The sequence below is a fragment of the Pollicipes pollicipes genome, unplaced genomic scaffold (assembly GCF_011947565.3).
Source record: "Pollicipes pollicipes isolate AB1234 unplaced genomic scaffold, Ppol_2.1 Scaffold_4219;HRSCAF=4965_pilon_pilon_pilon, whole genome shotgun sequence".
In the NCBI taxonomy this organism is placed as follows: Eukaryota; Metazoa; Arthropoda; class Thecostraca; order Pollicipedomorpha; family Pollicipedidae; genus Pollicipes; species Pollicipes pollicipes.
The window spans coordinates 21946315-21967178 of NW_023596448.1; the positions used below are offsets into that span (position 1 = coordinate 21946315).

At 56.4% G+C, this 20864-nt stretch overlaps 1 protein-coding gene across 1 annotated transcript in view; it reads right to left on the bottom strand.

Moving 5' to 3' along the window:
• The window catches only part of LOC119095006 (dystrophin), a 48245-nt gene extending 36082 nt beyond the window's left edge, over nucleotides 1–12163 (bottom strand). The window contains exon 1 of the mRNA XM_037217914.1: nucleotides 11931–12163. Coding sequence (XP_037073809.1) covers nucleotides 11931–12137 — 207 coding nt within the window. The 5' untranslated portion in view covers nucleotides 12138–12163. The remainder of the gene's footprint in view (nucleotides 1–11930) is intronic.
• Nucleotides 12164–20864: the final 8701 nt, after the last annotated feature.

Consider the following 20864-nt stretch of genomic DNA (forward strand, 5'->3'; position numbering starts at 1 on the left):
AAGCCGACCAGGCGCCGGCGGCTTCAAAGAAACGGACTGGGGAAACACGAATGCTGACAGACGCGGTGCCACGCCGCCGCCGGCAGCCGCCTCTCGCGGGCGCCCGCGCCGGGTGCGGCGGCTGCCGAGGTGCACGAATTCCGCGGTCACGTACAGGGCGCTAATTTTGTACGGCCCGGGCGCGCATCGACGCCCGCTGCCAGCCCGCGCCGGGCCCGCGGTGGCGGCGACGGCGGCGGGGCCAAGCGGCGGGACCGAGGCGGCGGGACCTCCCGGGTCCCGACCGCCAGATGTGAGGTGACACACGGCCGCAGCCGCGGCGAGATCGCCGCACAACGCCGCACGCCGCGCCACAATTGGATCGGCGCGGGGGGGCTAGTTTTCTGCAGGTTGTCAATTTGAGCCAGTTGTCATAACGCTGGCGAGCTGTTTGCAATGCATCGCGCGACGCCTTGCGCGGGTTTAAATTCGAGCGTGCAAATTTATATCGGATGTCATCTGCATATTCGCTGGAATGCCGGCCACAAAGAGCGAGCAAAGGTCACGACACTGAGGTCATTGTTCTTTCGGGCGACACAGGCTTGTGGAAACGGAAACAAGTCATACTGGCGGCGCGTGACGAATGTGCATATTTAGCACTGATCTACAGACGTTCTCATATGCGCCCTGCCCCTAATACGAGGGCTGACAGCAAATATGACCTTAACATCGAAAGCACGCACGGTCTAAGCTCGATCAGAAACAGGCTGGTGCTGTGACAAAAAAAAAAACGCAAGCCCGCCCGTGTAGCACATGGTGCAGTACCCCAACGACCGGCTAATTACTTGATGCCCATTTAACTTTGAGCTTGGATGTTCACAACCTTTCCACTCACTTCTTAAGCGCGAACTACGCAGGATGCATTTAAGTGCACCCGTTTGCTGAGAGCGCACTTCTGCTTCTGACTCTGGATCTAATCCTGTCCGGAACGACCGGGGTAAAGTCACGGTTTCCGTTATTCGCCTTTCCGCTATTCACAGTTCCGGTTTATGTTGTTGCGTTCCATGAAGCCATGTGAGCTCAGGCATGCCGCCTGCGCCGCCCAGCCGCGCTATTATTTACACTGTACGCTCAGATAACCACGAAGCCGCATTGTATCACGCTTCCCCGTGTGCGCCCATCCTTACGTGCATCTGAAACCGATCTAGACAACCTCCGCATACGCTCCGCTCCTTGAATGTCATTACCCGATTCAGCGCTCTTACGGATCACGAGCGAGCGACTCACGGAAACACGAGCGGCGGTGTTGGCAGCCGCCGCCGGTGACCACCGACCGGGACAGGTCACCACCGGTGACCGCTGGCCGAGACAGGTCACCGCCGGTGACCGCTGATCGAGACAGGTCACCACCGGTGACCACCGACGTGGACAGGTCACCGCCGGTGACCGATGGTCGGAATACGTCACCGGTGACTCAGCCAGGCCAACAAGGTCCAGGACCGCGGCGGCAGCGGAGGCGGCGGCGCGGCCCCAGCGCCCGCTGAGATGTTGCAGACGGTCCGGCCGCCGGGGCCGGGGCCGGGGCCGACGTCCCCGGCCGAAGCAGACGGCGTCCCCGGCCAATGCAATGCGGTGACGGAACCGCCCGACTGGCGCCGGCCGGCGTGGCGGCCGGGGGGGGGGGTGGGGGTGGGTACGGTGGGGGGGCGCCCCGCGACGGGCGGGGGGCGATGGCGGAGGGGTGTTCACCGCTAGCGGTTACAGGTCAAGGGTAACCACTGACGATTACAGGTCACTGGTACCGCTGACCGAAACAGGTCACCGCCGACCAAGAGGGGTCACAAGAGACCAGGGAAGGCCATCGCTGAGTAAGCGGCTGATCAGACCACTGATCAAGGCAGGTCGCCGCCGGTCGTCACATGCCACTGGAGATCCGTGGCGCGTCGTTTGAATGGAGATATGCATAGCGCGCCAAACGCCAACGGTCCAGAATCGGTCAGACGAGCAAGAAGCTGGCCAAGACGAATCCAAATATGATCCCGCGCGGATTATCAACGACCCGCGTGATCCAGATGACTAGAGCACTTCATAAGCAGAAACGAACCATACGCCCGGTGATATTTCCATCATCTATCAACAAGTAAAACTCTGAATCCCGCGGCGTCAGGTGAAGCCAATGAGGAAGAGCACGACAAACTCATCTTAGCCAACAGACGGCTGCTTGTCATGGCTGAGCGTAGCTTGAGAACCTATCACCCATCGCCACAAGTCTACCATCTTTCATCCCAACAATATATCAGTCTCTCAGTGAGCCTGCTAATTAATCACCAGTTGTTAAAGCGTCGCAAATGAGAGGAGGCGTTATGCCGACGCCTCCATCGCACCCCTTCTCGCCACGGACCATGCGCTGGCCCACTTCTGGTCTGGCGCCTGCTGCCGCTGCTCTGGCTCACACCCTGTCGCCATTGCTTGATTATCGTCGCGGCAGTGTCACTTTGGGGAGCGGCCAGCCGCCTCCCCCTCCCCCACCCTACTGACGGCCGGGCCGTGTATAAACAAACAGTGCACTGCCGCCGCCGCCGCCGCCGCCGCCACCTCGCCGGAGCATTGTCCCAACCTTCGCGAGGCCCGCAGACGAGGTCGCCCTAGCAGTCACAGACTGGGAAGGCGGCTGCCAGACGGACCAAATCTCACTGACGGCAACAGAAACCAGCCCAACGCACCGAAGAACCGCCACCGCAGCGTGTGAGGTCGCGAAAGCCACCTCACGTCCCCGGCACGCTCGCGCACCTCGGCACCGGCCGGCACCCTCGCCTTTCCGCTCGCCTCGCCGCGCCCTGGGAGCACGCAGCCGGGCGCAGCGGGCCGGGCGGCGGGGTTCCCGGTGGCAGGTGTGGAGCGGCGCCGCGCGGCGCACCTGATACAACCCCGGCGCAGACGACTGCGGGCGCTTCCGGTGACCGGGGCGAACCGGATGAGGGCCGGGACTCGGTGCACCGACCGGCCTGCGGTTCGTGTCGCGGTTGCCAGAGTCACAGTCATGAGTCGTTGCGGCTGTGACTCCGCAAAAGAGGTGTGTGGAGCAACCGCGGGAATGATACAGCTGACGAGTTGTGCATGCTTGCTCGCGTTGAACTTGAGCAAACCGGTGAACCGGTGAACCAGAGAGCCGGTGAACCGGTGAGCCGATGAACCCATGAGCCAGTGCACCAGTGAACCGGTGAGCCGGTGAACCGGTGAGCCGATGAACACGTGAGCCGATGAACCGGTGAACCGGCGGACGCATGAACAGCGAGCCGATGATGACGGCTGGCGGTGTTCACCATACCGAAGATCAAAACCGACAAGTTATGTTCGCCTACAATCCATGGACGGTCAGCATTTCACCCGTGAATTCCCAGGGTCAGCAACACCACCGTTGGTCGGTAAGATCCGCGGCTTGCGATGACTACCCACACGGCCCGCGAACACGCCATCCGTTTCATCATCCGTCTGAGCACGCCGCCGTGACACCGTGATCCGCTTCCCCTCCCCCTTCCCGAGGTCCTGATGTGGATACAGGAGGTGACGTGCCGCGGCTGCAACGGGGAGGTGTCTGGGGGGGGGGGGGGGGACGGCACCCCAGAGCGGCGCCATATATTAGGGGCGGCGCTCAATGGCAGGCCGACGTACAAAAACGGCCTGTAACGACGTGTGACAGGCCACGAGCGCGCGTGGTCGGCCGTATAGGGTCTTTAGTCCTAGATATGGCGCGCCTCTTTCTCCTCTCTACATCCCCTCTCTCTCCCTCCCCCCTCTCTCTCTACCCCTCTCTCTCTCTCTACCCCTCTCTTTCCCTCCCACCCTCTCTCTCCTCTCTCTCTCTCTCTCCCTTTCTCTTCCTCTCTCTCTCTCTCTCCCTCTCTCTCTTTCTCTCTCGTTCCTTTTTCCTTATACCCTGCCGGCTGCCAAACTTTTAGCGGAATGATCACGCAGTCGACGCCCCCCCCCCCTCATTTCTTTCCATCTCTCCAGGGCTGGATCGTCGATTCTTACATATTTAGTCCCTTCGTTCAAATCACCGCGTGATCTCAAAAGACAAAGGACTGTTAGTTGCATGGCTTGTGGTAAATTAGTTCGAGTGATGATATTTTTGCATTTACCTACGCTATAAAATACATATGTCACCGCTACACACAGCGAGTGATCATGATCCACATTGACGATACAGAGGAAACTATTAAATTCCACAAAATGTGCTTATGTTCAGCATCACCAAACCGATAGCAGCTTGCATTTTTTCCTAAGACAGTTTTGTTAGACGTCTCCTTTTGGTGACCTATTATATACGAACGCCTAAGGCCTAAGGGAAAACTAACAATTTCCACGCGGCTCCACGCATAAACGATTCCATTATTTCACGTATCAACTTGCTTGAGGTGAAACATTCGGATGATTACGACTTCTCACCTCGTGTGGGACATTGAAGCGCTGCAGGCGAACAGGGCCGCCTATTTTTGCAGCACGCTGAATGGGCTGTGTCGAGCCGCCAGTCGTGTACGACATGCCTTTCCCTTCCTCAGCATGCTGGTATTCGCCGCTTCGTGGCCTCAATCCACGGTCCCGCCACGCAAGGACGCTGTACGGACAGCCTGACCCTAAATCTGAACACGGGTCGCCCCAGCCGACCGGTGGCCTCATCTATCTACGAGCCGATGGCAATGACGTCATCTGTCAGCGGGACCAGTGGTCCAGTCAGCGGTCCAGCGCGCCGCTCGACTGGCGCTATCAGCGTGCGTGTTGTCAATACCACGGCCATATTGACATGGGCTAACAAGCATGTGATCCCTGGCGCTGAAGCAACGAGGTCCGCGCAGACTAGCGGTCCCGTGGCTTGAAACTTATCGCGATAACGAGGCGCGGTTGCGCAGACCTGCTGGAGTGACGCTGCGTTGCGCACCCCTGCGCCGGCGCCGCCGCCCAGCCCCGTCTGGCATACTGACCGGAGCGACAATGAGCAACAAACACCCCTCCACCTGCGGACACCTTTGCAGCCGCCTTTGTGGGCCGGCAGGTCACGTTCCTCGAGTATCAGGGTGCCGAGAACCGGTTTGGGTCGGGCGACGCTGGAAAGTCGAGCTGATCTGACCTTCCGCCCGGCTGGCTGCCCACAATTGTCCCGCTTCCGTGCGCTCGGGCGCCCCCCGCTTCCGTGGCGGGGCGGGGCGGCGCGGCCGGGGACCGGGCGGGGATGAGGCCGTGGGGGAGCGCTGAGGGAACAGGTGGATGTCTGCTTGTGAGGAACTGGACACGAGCCACCCCACGCGCACACAAATTATAGGATGCCGGATTACCCAGCGGCACAGAGCCTAGGGCGTCAAAACCATCGCCATGAGATCCACATTACATCGCTCGCCGATTATGTCGTTCGTAATCGTCTACCGGGACAGACAGCCTTGGCTTGGGCAGGCGTCAGAGTCCAATTGAGGATCACTGGATCAGAGACCGAGCAGAGGAAGCCAAATACGACGCGCGCGGAGTTGTTTGCGTTGGGACGGGTGGGGATGTAACGCGACAGCCAGGCATCTGAATCAGAGCGCACAAAGAATCGGAACAGGCAGCGGGAGGTATTTGTGAAGGATGTACGTGCGCACAAAACCACGTCGTGTTACGAGGCATCCGGCAACATGAAATAGAACAGGTGTGGAGGGTTTGAGGTCAGCACTAACACCCGGAATCGAAATGAATGAACACATACCTGAAAGGCACAATCAGATAGGAGAATTAAACGGGTACGAACCGTTCAGAACGGGAAGCCAAGTCTGCCAAATGCCAAAAATGACTGAGGATGTGCAAAAACCAGCAGGTCACTGATGCAGTTAGCGAGAGCACGGTGCCAGAGTTCGATCATTCGGAGGCCCAGCTGGCGCCCTGCGTGCGCTCAGAAACACAGGACCATTAGGCCCGTCAGCGGAGTGCAGCTGCCGTCGCTGTTCCGGCCCACGGGAGGGTGAGAATGGTGCTGCGCGACGAAGCAGGACGCTGCAGGCGACAGGCGGTCCGTGAATCAGGTGGCGCATCGGGCCCGGTCCGGCGCAAGCGGCGTTCTCAAGGCGCAGTTCTGTGAACAGGTGCACCAAAGACCTGTGCACTAAAGGAGATATGACCTGTGCACCAAAGATCGCATTACAGACCAAATATCTCATAGAAGACCAAATATCTCATAAAGACCAAAGATCTAATTAAACACTAAATTTCTGATTAAAGCCCAAACATCAGATCAAAGACCAAATATCTGATTAAAGACCAAATCTCTGATTAAAAACCAAATATCTGATCAAAGACCAAAGATCCATGTAGCAAAGATCTTATTAAAGATCACATATGTATGCACCAAAGATCTGAGGCTCAACTGAGGAGTAGTGCACTTCTGGGATTGAAGATCACTCGATGATGACCAGGGACCACCATCATGGCCGTGATTTGTAGTTTTCGGGGACTTCACCGCGTTTCTTTTTCTGTTGCGTGCCCCACTCCGCAGGCCTAACTACTGGCGCGCTAGAACAGCGCGCGTTCCACAGCGACAGCACACTACAGGCGCTAACGACACGCGACGTCGGGGACCCGTTTGACGACGCCCGTTATCGGATGAACTCACAGCAGCGCGAAAGCCGGCCACAACCCGGCCACTAGGTCGGCCTGTGCACGGCCGGCACGTGTGACCCCGCCAACGCGGGTCAGCGGGGGCACCGCCCCGCCTCGGCGGGCGGGGGGTGGGGGAGGGGGGGGGGGGAGCTCGCCTCGACACGGCCGCCGAGTCCCGCGCCGCCGTGCCCCGAACCCGAGCAGTTTAGTCTGGCTCAGCTCGGACCGCGTGTAATCCATCGGACCAGCGCGGCGGCGGCACCGGTGGCGGCGGCGGTGGCGCGGTTTGCAGCGGGCGAATCCGGTGCGGTGACTCATAATGTGGTGCGGCGCCACGGAGAAGGGCGACGCGCCACTGCACACCGGCCACCGCGGCGTTACGAATCTGCCGGGTTGGGCTACGCCGGTGCCTTCAGGCCCACGGCATGGCCAAGTTGGGTCAAGGCCAATGCCCAACAAAAACAGGCAAGACTCGCGTCCAAAGACTATGCAAACAGATGAATTTAGCGACTGACAGATCATCAACAAAGATCTGTTCAGGCCGGTGCAGCATCAGCAGATCTTCAAAGCAAATCAGGTCATGACAGCGCTCGTAGATTATCAGCGGAGACTTGGTCCGGTCGGGTCCTGTAAAACATTCACACAAGAACACTCTCATACCGGCGTGCTCAGCCCGGGTCACGACCTGATGTCATTAGCACGGGTTTGCCACGGAGGCGGGCCCGACGGTGAGATTCGGCCGGAACGGACCTAGGACCGGCCATTCACTCGTCCATTACCAGCTGTGGTTGGTGTGGAGGGTTCCCATACCAGGTGGCCGAATCGAACTGCCACCAACTTGGGCTGGCCCTTACTACCACCAGCAATCGTTTTAACCACTGGTTTTACTTCGATTACCGGGTCCGTCTGTATGGATTGTTCCTCCTTCTCCAGAACAAAACACGGGATTAATAGATGAACATTAATGACATAGGTTACGGCACTAACACAGGTAATGAAATAACTATGATTACCAAATGATCGGAAATGATGAAGGCTACGGCACTAACACGGGTAATTAAATCACTAATTGGCGGTCATAGGGATACACAGCAATACATCTTCATAGACAGCGGGACCTCTCAGTCTGTCCAGGCTTTTATGTGCACCTTATCCCTGCCACTGACCAAATCGGTTAATTCACAACGGCTGACAGCGAGGTCTCACACGTGGCGGTCAGGTTCAAGGTTCTTGCACCCTGGGTGCTGGCGACCGGTGCCGAGTCAGTACCGGAGGGGTACTCGAGCAGTACGCGGTACGATGACGGCACTTGGCTGGTACCGCGAACTGCTGGCATTCTCTGAGCACGTTGCGCGCCGCCACCAGCGCCGATGACAGCCGAGAGCCGCCAGCTCCATGCCAGCACCCCTGCATCGGGGTTGGCGCCAGTTTTTAAACAATGCTTTACATCGCCCGTCGACAGATAGGGCGTGTGAGCTTCCGGTAAGCTACGTATGCCGCTCAGTCTCAGGTCTCCAGGTTCGGCGCCGGCCCGCCGGCTTCGACGGAAGAGGGAGGGGAGGCGTCTGCTTCACACGTGGGCCGCCGCTCCCCGCCGCTCAGCCTCCCGTGACGAGCCGGCGTGCAGGGCGGCGAGGGTGGGAGGCGGAGGGGGAGGGGGCGGAGGGGAGGGAGAGTCACCGACAAGGTTGACCAGGCCGGCCCGCAGCGGCGGCCTGATGGGCAGACGATCGGGATTCAGCCCGTGTGAGCAGCGGAGCGCGCCTACATGTCTGCCAGATCGACTGCGACAGGGCAGTCGTCAGCGCTGCCAGACGTGACCAGCCGGTCAACAGTGCTACCAGATGCAACCGGCCTGTCAGCAGTGCTGCCAGTCTTCACCGGCCGGTCAGCAGTGCTGCCAGACGTGACCGGCCGGTTAGCAGCGCTGCCAGACGCGACCAGCCAGTCAGCAGCGTTGCCAGACGTGACCAGCCAGTCAGCAGTGCTGCCAGACGTGACTAGCCGGTCAGTAACGCTGCCAGACGTGACCGACCGGTCACAGTGCTGCCAGCCGTGACTGGCCGGCCAGCAGTGCTACCAGACGTGATCAGCCAATCAGCAGTGTTGCCAGACGTGACCGACCGGTCAGCAGTGTTGCCAGACTTGACTGGCCAGTCAGCAGTGCTGCAGATAAGACCAGTGCTGACAGCGTTACCCGGCCGGTCCTGCTGTGACGGTCGGGGCGGTTGTCCTGTCCTGTCGGACAGTTGTCCTGTCCTGTCAGACAGTTGTCCTGTCGGACGGGGTCCCGCTTTGTGTGGGTTCCAACGGCTGCGCCTCTTCCGACAGCCTTGACGGCTCGTCAAGTCCAGACAGTCTGGTCTGCTGTCAAACGGATCTCGCCTTAGCGTGAGTGAGGTTGTGTCATGCTTTCATTACGCCCCGCTCTGAGCTGTCCAGTCCTGTCCTGTGCTTCATGTCCTGCGCTCCATGTCCCGCGCTCCATGTCCTGTGCTCTCTGCTCTATGCTTCTCCCGTCTGCTTCCTGTCTATTGCTCTCTAGCCTGAGCTTCTTCATCTCTGCTTCTTCCCCTCTGCTCCTCCCTGCACTCGTCCCGCTCTGTGCTCCCTCCACTGGCCTCCTCCCGTGCTCTTGTGCTCTCCCTGTGCTCTCCCTGTGCTCCCGCTCCGCTGTGTTGCCTGTCAGTCGGCGTGGGCTCGCCATCGGCCGCCGTTAGCCCGTGGCCAGCCGCTGAACAATGCCCAGCCTCATTAGCATAGCTGGAGTGGCGCGCTGCAGCGACGCCGGGAGGAATGCGTGTCGGCCTGCCGGCGGCACGTGCTTCCTCGCAGGCACGGAACGGCGGCCAACACCTCCTCCGCTCGGCAAGTCAGTGCTGTGCTTACAGAGTCAGGGCTGGTGGGTATAGCTCACTTAGTAACTCACATGCAGTTAAGCTCCTGAAAAGCCAGGGATGTGCTCACAACGTCGAGGTGGCGTTCGTAAGTCAGGCATAAGTTCACGGAGATAGAGTGGTGATGACAATGTCCGAGCTGTGGTCAGGGGTGAGAGCTGTGCTCGCCAAGTCAGGGCTGTGCTCACCGACCAAAAATATGCTCACCAACCCAGAGCCGTGGTAACCAAGTCATCGCGGTGGTCACCAGGCCCTGGATGTGCCCGCCAAGTCACGTCAGCACCCATCAAGCAGGGCAGAGCTTGGTCATAACCATGCCTGCCAAGTCAGAGCCACGCCCACTGGGTCAGGGCTGAGTTCGCTAAGCTGGGACTGTTCTCGCTAAGTTAAGTCGCGGCTCAGCACGTCAGAGGTGACTATGATACGGAGCTGTACCAGCCTAGCTACAGCGCCGATCAGCGTGTTAACACGGGACTATCAGCCATCACCAAATCTAGTCTGTGTCCATGAAGCACGGGACTGTGCTAAACGAGTTTAAAGTTAAGACTCATGAGATTAACATGACGCCCGTCGACCAAGAGATCCCCCACTCGTTCTAAGACAGGCTACAGAGCGTGCCGACCAATTAACGGTCTCGTGCCCCGCCGCAGCTGCGTCACTCATCGGACCGATCCCCTTCATAATACCATTCAAAAGCGATGTAATCTCCATCGGTTCCAAGAGTGTTGAACAGCACAACGCTGATATGAACGAGACGTATTTTTTGATTGAGTGGCTAGTTTGGACGCTTTGCTTAAAAGGCCAGCCTAATGTGAAGTCTCAACAGGCGCTGCAGATTTAAAATGTCTGATACTCAGTCTAATGTCGGCGTCGAATGTTCAGTCGGGAGCATGATGTCGTTGTGAGACATATGCTTGCGGTGTTGCCTTAGTGCCGACTCACTCATGGGATTAATTGTGTAGGACACCCCGTGTCGACTCCGGCACGGCCAACAGCAGCGCGGATACGTCAGATCGGGGCAACAGCAGCTCGGATCTGTCATGCGTCAGATCGGACCAACAGCAGCTCGGGTCTGTCATGCGTCACGTCGGACCAACAGCAGCTCGGGTCTGTCATATGTCAGATCGGGGCTACAGCAGCTCGGGTCCGTCAAGCGTCAGACCGGGCCAATAGCAGCTCGAGTCTGTCATATGTCAAATCAGGGCCAACAGCAGCTCGAGTCTGTCATATGTCAGATCGGGGCAACAGCAGTTCGAGTCTGTCATATGTCAAATCGGGCCAACAGCGGCTCGAGTCTGCCATATGTCAGATCGGGGCTACGGCAGCTCGGGTCCGTCAAGCGTCAGACCGGGCCAACAGCAGCTCGAGTCTGTCATATGTCGGATCGGGGCTACAGCAGCTCGGGTCCGTCAAGCGTCAGATCGAGCCGCCGGCAGCTCCCACAGCTTACGGCGACAACCCCGAACCGGCTGCCGGCTCTCGCCGCCCCATCTGCCTGACCACGTCAGTGCCATCCTGGACGCCGAGGCCCGACGCCAGGCCAGCCACCACGGACTCAAAGAGCCGGAAACGTGTTCACAGGAGCGGGACAGGCTCATTGTAGAGACACTGCAGTTGGAATGTGGATTGGCCGGCTCGTCTGAACACACAAAGACCTCGGACTCGGGCCCGATTGGGGCGCGTGACGCGGATCGGCCAGTTCACTTCGCATCGCTGGTGTGCCGAATACCGCCAGCCTCTTGTTAGCGATGCCGATCAAGACCCGCTCGCTAGGCTGGCTCGTTTGTGCTGGATTGGGGCGCACCGTGCCTTAGAACTTGGCGCGAATGTGCACCTGGTTTGGGGTTCGTGAGACGCTTCATAGCTTATCGCTTATTTAAACACGGCGGAAGAAACGGAATACGGTGTTCGCAAGGGGATGTGTTGTTCATAGCTGCGATTCAGGGAATTAAGTTGCAACAAATCTACAGACAGTAAATCAAACGGACTCTACCGGAAGGTGCCCCATATCCAGACACCTGATCTAGCCATTCTACGGTACTGAGCACGTGCCTCACAGGTCGTAACTCGGCCGAACTTTCACCCATGTACAGCCCTCCGACCTTTACAAAATGCACGGCGGGCCACAATTAGAGCCGACATGGGGTGCAAATCGCCGGTGGCGTCCGGTGACCGGCCGGGGCGACACCCGACACCGGGCACCGCTGACAGACCGGGTACCGCGCCCCCCGCACAGGGGCGGACCCGGCCCGTTCACCGCACCGGCACCGGGCGACACCCACCGCGTCGGCGCCGGCTCCGCACACAAAAACCCGCCTGCTTAACCGGCCAGCCAGTTCTTACGGTCGCGCGCCGCCGTGTCGCCCCCGTGTCGCCGGCAAAAAGCGGAGGCGACCGCGGCCGGCTGGCGACGGTCCGCAGCGCACTCACCTGCTGGATGCGCTCGCGCGTCTGCAGGATCTCCATGAAGAGGTCGAGCTTGTCGCCGAACACGCTGAAGCCGGCCTGTTCCGGGCTCGGACTGGGCGGCGTGGCATGGCCGTCCGGCAGCGCGCGCCGGCCGGTGTCGCTCGCGCACGCGCTCGACGCCGAGCTCACGCCGCTCGAGTCGTCCTCGCCGCGCTCCGGCAGAATCATGGCCGTGCTGAAGCCGTAGCCGCGTCCCCGTCCACCGCCGCAGGAATCCCACCCGCCACCGCGCCGCCCGCAGCCCGCACTGAGCTCGCCGCCGGTTGCCGTCGACGGTGGCGCCGCCATCGGCCGACGGCGGAGTTGCAAGCGCGACGGTCGTTACGCCGCGCGGGGCATCGTAGCCCCGATGGGTCGGACGGTGCGCCCCCACAACTCGCGCTCCGACCCCGCGCAGGGCAGGCTCAGGTCCTCCCGCGAATGCCGGGGACGGAGGGAGTCAGGGGTAGCGAGGGTCACGGCGGAAGTGGGTCAGTCTGGAGTGTGTCGAGAGGAAAGGGTCAGGGCAGAGGGGGTCAGGGAAGAATGGATCCGGACGCAGTGGGTCGGGAGCCGCGCATCGTTCACGATGTGAGTGTGAGCCAAGCCGTTGGTGTGGGTCAAGACGCCAATTTAGGCAGGGCTGTAGGTTCAGGCGTAGCTGTGGCATGTGCGGATGCTGGTGGGGGCCAGGGCGTGGACCAGCGCCAAAGCGCGGGTGCAGATGTGGGACCACGCCGGTCAGGGTGGGGGCTCCGAAAGTGGGCCAGTGTGCGGCGCAGGCCTGGGCGCGAGCGGGCTTCAGCCGGCACGTGCGGGCCCGGCGGGGCAGGTCTGTCTCTGGCGTCGTCCAGGCGGGCCTTCAGCCGCCTACAGTCGCAGCGACCGCCGGCCGCGGACAGCGCAGGCTCATCCGACAGGGGGCTTTTCCGGGCAGGGCGAGGTACGAACACGGCTATCTTTAACCGTGCTGGATGGCCTCCGGCCTCCTCTCAAGCGGTCCGGGGTAGCGGCAACATCACGATATCCAAGCCGACACCTATGTCTTATGATGCGTCATCACGGAAGCATTGGCGGCATTACATCCCGCCATGCAGCTTTCAGCATGGTCTGCAACATTAATGTCTCCTTAAATGCTTTTATGGTGGATTCATCCTCTGCTAAGTTTTCTGCATGCATGCATGCCTTCAATCTCTCCAGCTCACGAAATGTCACAGCATCTTCATGTCACACGATCAGCATTGCAGCGTTCGGTCGGCCGCAGCCTCATCGCCTCCCAGTATACCTACGTAGTGAAACCACATCAGAAACCCTTTCTGATCGCCGCTGCTGTACTCTTCCCTCTTGTTGCACCCCGGCCCCGACAGGCCATGACTGCTCCGTGACGAACTCGGTGCACGCTACGGAACGATAAATTGTGCAGCAGTTTCTAGGCGATGTACAAACTCTTCAGAACAAGTATCCTGAGGGTTGAGCTCACTCCGATTGGTCATTTCCTTCGGGTCCAGTTTATGCATGAGCTCAGGTCAAACAATAAACTTAAAAAACCATATTGCACTTGTCCCTGCCCAAAAACATCGAGTTTCTGTGCGCGGAAAAACGGAAAGAACCGGCGTATACCACTGGTACTGGCATTTGACTGAATGTTGTGTTGATGCATGCTAATGCATGTTATGAAACACTTGTGTCGAATCGGTGTCTTGTAAAATTGCGTAAGCTAAGGATGGTCTATCGCGATCGAATTCGGTGTTAATGCATCCCGCACTGGATGCATTTCACAAGGTAACACGACATGTTATTCAGCAGAAAGTGATCAGACCTGCGAAAGACTACAATAAAATCCAACCGGTGGAATGTAGATAAAGCATCTTAAATTTTCTGATGCATGATATAGTACGGATCTAATTATCCGCTTTTGCTGACTGTTAGTCCCAATACTCACCAACGTTTTCATAAAAAGCGCCCTTGATCACTCATTTCTACCCAAAACCAGGCTGAGGTAACTGAAAAGGTCCCCAATGTACCTTGACGCCCTTTGATATCCCCGAACCGACTGCGTTCCGAAAGCCGCCCCAGTCGGCAGTGGTCACCACTCTCCCCACACAATCCACAGGTATCTCCGCGTCCGCAGCCAGCAGTCACCGTTCACAGCGTCGCCACCGCCCCCAGCGCGCCCCAGCCCCGTACCGCCCCGCTGCTGCCACCATGTCGGGTCGCCCCCGCCCGAGCTCCTCCGGCACGGAGCTCCTCCGACGCACGACCACCGCCGCCGCCGCCGCCGCCGCCGCCTCCCGTCTCTCTGATCGACGCGATGCGGCGGCGGCGGGCGGCGGCGGCGGCGGCGCAGACGTCCGACCTCGTCGCCCGCTCAGGGGCGGTGCGACTTCACAGCCAGGCGCTCAGGTCCCGCCTCATCCGCTGGGGGTACGTCGGTCACTCCAGCTGGTGCTCTACAGACACGTGAGCCACTCCAGCTGGTGTTCTAGAGACGCGTCGGTCCACTCAGGCCGATGCTATACAGACACGTCCGGCCACTCCAACTGATGCTCTACAGACACGTCGGCCACTCCCGACTGGTCCTCCATAGACACGTCTACCTCTCCGACTGTTGCTCTTCCGACACACCGACGACTCCTATGGATTCCCTTCGAAACGCCTCCAGCTGACTCCTGTACCTATGCACGTTCCCTGGTCGGTGTACTAAACTCTGTACTTGAGCTGATTCTATACAACGCGTCAGGACGATCCACCTTATCTCTGCAGAGGCCACTCAGACGTCAGGAGATCCAGCTTATCCTCTGCAGAGGCCAGCCACTTCAGCTGATCATCTACAAACTACGCCATCCACGCCAGCCGATGCTCCATTGAGATGTCAGCCACGGATCACCGGCGCCGAACTTCACTGGACACCAGTAATGGTGTCATGCAAAGGCACGTGCTCAGTTCCGGACGATCGAGCTCCGGGTATGGAGCTCAACGGCTATCGTCGCTGGTCAATGCTGATCATGAATTACAGCCGTCTGAGTCCCGGTGATTGCGACTGATTTGATCATCCCCACGAGGCATACCGGGACCGCAGACACAGGAGCTGGGCTGGTCCCATCATCGGCAAACAGCGCTCAATCGGCCCAATCTGCTAGAGAGTCGACGGGTCGCGCCAATCAGCTACGATTACAGCAGCAGGGCCGGGTCGTTTATATACGCTCAGAAGCAGAAGCGTTTAAATTCCCTGTTGGAGCAGCGCACATGGGTGAAAATGCAGGCCAATAGAATGCGACAGAGGTCTTTGTGGATGGTTGTGAACGCGATCAATGCCTGGGAAGTCAGCGGCTGGTACCAGCCGAGGATTGATGCGCTTCTGGCAGGTAGTCTCCGCGCTGTGATGAAAGTAGTCACCGCGTATGTAGTAGTCATGGCAGGTAGTCACCGCGCTGTGATGAAGTAGTCACCGCGCAACATAGTAGTCATGGCAGGTAGTCACCGCGCGCCGTCCTTGCAGGTGATATGTTGATGTCTCGACATGCACCACAGGCACCAGCTCGGTTTTGTCGGATGCGGAGACGATTAAATTGCGGAACTAATAATGCGGACGGCATTCTTGCGAGCATGAGTCTTTGCAACCGATGTTGCAAGGAAAGATTAGATTGCGGATTGCATTGCTCGCTTGCCGCTTTTTGTAAACCATCCTGGACTGAAGTACCTTTAGCCTCTAATATTTGGCGGAGTGTCTTGCCTTGCCCTACTTGCCTTAGGCGGTGGAAAGTGAAGGGTCGAGAGCGATTTCCCACGCCCTATTGTGAGGTCAAAGTAAGCAATTTTGTCATTTCCACACAAGAGGTGGAATACATTTTGTGAACTGACCTCCTGGAAGAACAGCTTCCACATCATTTGTGTGATGGCTAAATTGATATTCATTCGTTTAAACATATAAATTTTCAGACGCACAGTACTTTATATGACCTTGTCATATTATTCTGAACACCGCACATTAAACAACATTTTGCTTTCATCAAAATATCCCTCCTCCAGTGTGCTCTCTTCGGCACTTACCAAGTGACACGAATGGCGGCCTACAAACAGTAAGACGGCGCACAGATGCAATCCACATGGCACAACACTCAGCTGCCAAGAATGTCATGTTCCAAAACACACCGCACCGGCATCCGCAGCGATTTTGGAGCTTTAACTTCTGGCCCAATTGTTTTCATGCGCCGCCAGATGTTTGTGGTATAAGTCGTGCGTCATTGGAGCTATACCGACGCACTCAGCTGCTGAGGCTGAGGCTACATGGCGTCACCTGCCTCTCACCCTGACAAGAATGGCGGGCACAGTGAGAAATCGAACCCTGTACCTCTGGTTTCCCACACGCGCAGAGGTTAATGCAGACGCGTTAACCACTACACTACCGGCATCCCTTTGTGGTATGCGTATGGAACATTCAGTGACCTCTTTTCAGTCATTTTCAGTGACCTCTTATCGACAGCAACATTAACTGGTACGGCTGCATCTTGTAGAAACAGAACGAGAGTGAATTATCCATTATGCGCATGAAATCAAGATTTAACCTTTGGAACAGAAAAAAGGCCTGGGACGGCCTGCACGTATTCCAGGAGTAAATCGGTACTTCTTGAAAAGTCATGAGTCACCAAGAGCATGGCCACGGGTAACCATGAGCAGGGCCTGATCCACATTGCAGATGGGGGTAACAACATAGATGAGAAAAGCCCACATGTGACTATTGATGTGCTTTGGCTGCCCTTAATAATATGTTTTCCTCCTATGGGCCTTTTCACGTCATCGTTTGATTGGCGTCAATGAAACGTCCTTATGACGTCAAAAGTCACTTCTGGAGTTACCGGCATCAAAATTACAGCTGTAGTGGCCAGAGCGACATACTTGGACTTCTACGGGGTCGCATGGTTCAGCTGATGATTTGTGGAAGTTGTTCAGTGTCATTGTCGAAAAACATTATTCACATATATAGACAGTAGCAATAGTCTTATTCCTGGGAGAAACCAAAAGAATGGAGAATAAATGGGTTGGTATTTCGGCAATATGCCCTTATTGAAGCAATAGCACTTCTGTTATTGCTTCAATAAGGGCAATGTTGCCGAACTATCAACCCATCCACTTCTCCATTCTCCTGTTTTTCTCTCGGGGAACAAGGCTATTATTACTGTATTATCTATGATAATTTATGTGTTAGAACTCACCGAACGAGGAATTCAAACAAGGGGCTTTGAAGTTTTAAGAAGGACATGACTGTGATTGCACGGAAAGGCCATGCAAATGGCTATCTTATTCCAAAACTTCTATACAAATGTGGAACAGTTCCTTAGTTCCTTAGAACAGTTCCTTTAATCAGTGCCTCTGTAAACCCATATCAAACGCATTGTGCAAAGCCTGTGTCGGCTGACAACTATACAGATTGAAATGGAAAAACCGCAGATGTATTTCACCGCTCGCTGCCGGTGAAAGCCTTCGACTGAACGTTTACTGCTAACGCCCATATATCTCTGGAACTCGTTCAACCAGCGGTGCTGCAGCGCGTAGAGAAGGGGACGTGCCTCTATAAGGTTTGATGGTAGATTTCTAGCGCAATTACTGCTAACGGACGTAACTTCCGCGACATAACTTCTAACACAAATACTTATCCGAAGCATTATTTCTGCGTGCAGAAACTTCCAACACAGGGTTATGTAAGCAATATAATTTCTAATGCAATAATTTATACGCCACATTACTTCTAATGCACGAACTTCTACACGATATTACTTCCAATGCAATACCCCTGACGCATGAACTCCTCCAAAACAAAATGGTAACACAAAACTGATGCACAATTATTATGTGCATTAAAAGAACTTCTAACCCACAAACTTCAACACGACACCACTTCTGAAACAAGAGCTTTTAACGTGAACATTGTCAATGGGTTCTTATTGCCGACGCGGGTAGTGTGTTCCTAAGTCCGAGCCTTAGGCTTTCGCATCGACGGAGCTTCTCCACCGCCTCCGCAAGGCTTGGACTCCTTTTTTCGTACCGGGGCTCTCTGCTGACTACCACTACCAACAGCCTGTGACTGGTACCGTCTACCAGTAGGTCAGAACTGGGAACAGACCTCTCCGGTCCGTTCATTCATCGCCTCAGAGGCCCGAGTGAGCTCGATCATCTGACAAGCATTCTGGATCCCTGGACCTGCACCGGTTTGGGCCAATAGACCCAACAGCTTTCACAGCTCTTATCAGGAGGTAGTGGGCCGCTTTGCTAGGTACTAGAGGCCCTGCGACAGAAATGTCTTTTTATTGTTTGACAGTAGGGGCGTAGTTTCGCAAAACGTTTTCGGGGGGAAGGGGTGGCAGAACAATGACAATGACACAACCTATTCCCTAAATTCACCTAAAAATGAGGTTCTCCCCGGATTTAGCTCAATTTCTTCTCAAAATTTGGCGAGATGTAGCCCAAGTCGGGAGAGGTGGAACTCACCCAACTGGATAAGAAACTGCATCCATGTTTTAAGGTCATCTGAGCGATGCAGGAGACTCTATGACCAACATTATTGAGCCCTAATCGCGCCTTCCATTCGGTTAATGAGACCCCTGGCTGATGCAGAAAACTGTGTCTGGTGCGGTACAAGAGACCCTGTTAAGTAACTCTACAGCCCCCGGGTCGAATGACAGGCTCCCCATTGTCTCTGGGCCCCCGGTTCGAGAGGCAGGCTTCCCCCCTTTGTCTCTGCGTCCCTGAGTCGAGAGACAGGCCCTTCCTTGTCTCTGGCCCCCGGGTTGAGACCCCACACACACCTTTGACCTGTGGCGGTACCCCGGCCTCCCGGCCATCGTTGAAGAAATTGCTAAGCTCAACCATAGTAAGCTAGATTTACTGTTCATATCCCGCCGAACCAAAATAAAAACTGTATCACCATCCATTGGCGTCAAACGTTCTTTTCACTCTCCTTATCATTCTTCACAGCCGAAAAGGGTCTCACTGATAATCGGGCAATCACAATCCACCTTCGGCAAAGGATTTCCCTGGATTGCAGTGCGTTTCACAAGAACATATCGACAAATGGATTACAACCTTTAGGAAAATATGCCCATTCCTGCTCCCACGTACTATCTAAGCCGTTGCTAGTGCTGGCCTTAGGTCGGTTCACGATATGAACCAAGCGTGAGGCAGCATTCGGTGCGTGACTCCGGCGGTCAGGGGCGACTACGAGTGTGACTCAGAGTCAGGAGTCGGTGCAGCACGTGCGAAACGTGGAGCTGAAGTGCGAACAGCTGCGTCGGTACTGCTCCTGAATCGTGCAGGTCAGGGCAGTGCGATGCATCAGACCATTAACTCACCACCCACAGTCGAATGGGACAAAGCATTGACACCGGGGGGATGCAAGCCCATTCGCAGTGTCCACAACCAACCGAGTGAGGTACATGAGTTGGTGTTGTTCAAGGTATTTTGTATCAAAAAAAGATTTCAGCGTTTTATTGTGCAAATGTTTTGGGTCCATTGCTGCAGCGTACATGCATGGTGGTATGATGGTTAATAGCCGAAGCACAAACACAATCCGAAATCGCAGGTCACTGCCGACGATTGGCACCAGGAAGTTTCCCCACGTCTTAAGACCACCGCCGGACCCAGGAATGAAGGCCTGCAGTTCATCAGACTATTCGATCACTGGCAGGGATCTCTGGGGGCCCCCCGATTAGCGGCTTCTTCAGCTCGCAGGTCCATGGACAGTCCACTCAAAACTTCCCTGGCCCGTGGCACTCACGCCAGACTCCAGCTTCGGTTCAGCGGCCATGCTCAGCTCAGTTGCGCTGCTAACGGCCCTCCAGCTTACAGACAACGGCCGTCACATTCCTGTGCGGAGGATTAGTCCGCCGCCGCCGCTGTTGCACTGGTTGCCTGGCAACAGGCTTGCGAGAAAAATGTGGTCGATGGGCTTCGGCCGTCGCATATTAGAAGCTGGGGTTTCCTTCTCAGGTCGTACCAGTGGGAGGTGACGTGCTGCGCAGCTCCGCCGGTGTTTACTGCTGCATTTCAGATAAGAAATTTCATCCAGCTGTCGACGCAGGCAAGGCTAGAAGAAAAAATGACCATTTTTGCGGAGCAGGGTTTCCTGTCTCGGATAAGCTGGCTGTCACGCGCAATGCCATGAAGGAATAAGGGGTTCATTAATCTCCGCAGTGCGAACCGCGAGGCATGTCAGAATCAGATTACGAACAGCAGCCTTGTAAGGCCAGCCCAGTATATTCAAATGTCGAGTCATGTGCGCTCCTTACACCGACCTCACGGATCTCGGATACGGGTAGAGCAAATTCGGCTGGGTAGAAAGAGGTTAAGAGAAAAACAGAGGCCGGCTTAAATGCTGGTGATATCTATCACCATTTCTCACCAAACGAGACGGGTCAGAGGCAATCAATGTTGAGAAATTTGAAACGTTAAGCAAGCATCCACGCCTCACGGTTTCATTGAAACATCTCCCTCATGAGTCTCACCATAGGTTCATCATTGGGAGAACGAGGTGTTGATTGTGTTTATTTCCATGCCAAGGTCACAAGCGCAATGCTAACTTCCCCAAGACTTGGAGGACATGGCAGCGCAGCAGATTGTAACTGAGGCTTGTAGAGCTTCAGTAAAATCTTGTAAAGCTTGCAAGCTTGTAAAAGGATGTAACTGAAGCTTGGTGTCATTGAAACGCTCTTTCAAATGCCGTCTTTGTCCTGAGCCTGGACAAGTTTGAAGACGCGAGGTGGGAAGACAAATCGGCGATAAGTTAACTACACAAACATGGAACATAGAGTTCATCCCTGACACCTGACGTACGTGTAATTCGTAAAAACGACAACTCACTGCAGGCAAGGTCCAATTGAAATGACGGAAACAATCAACTGAATGCTCACCGGATCAGACTGA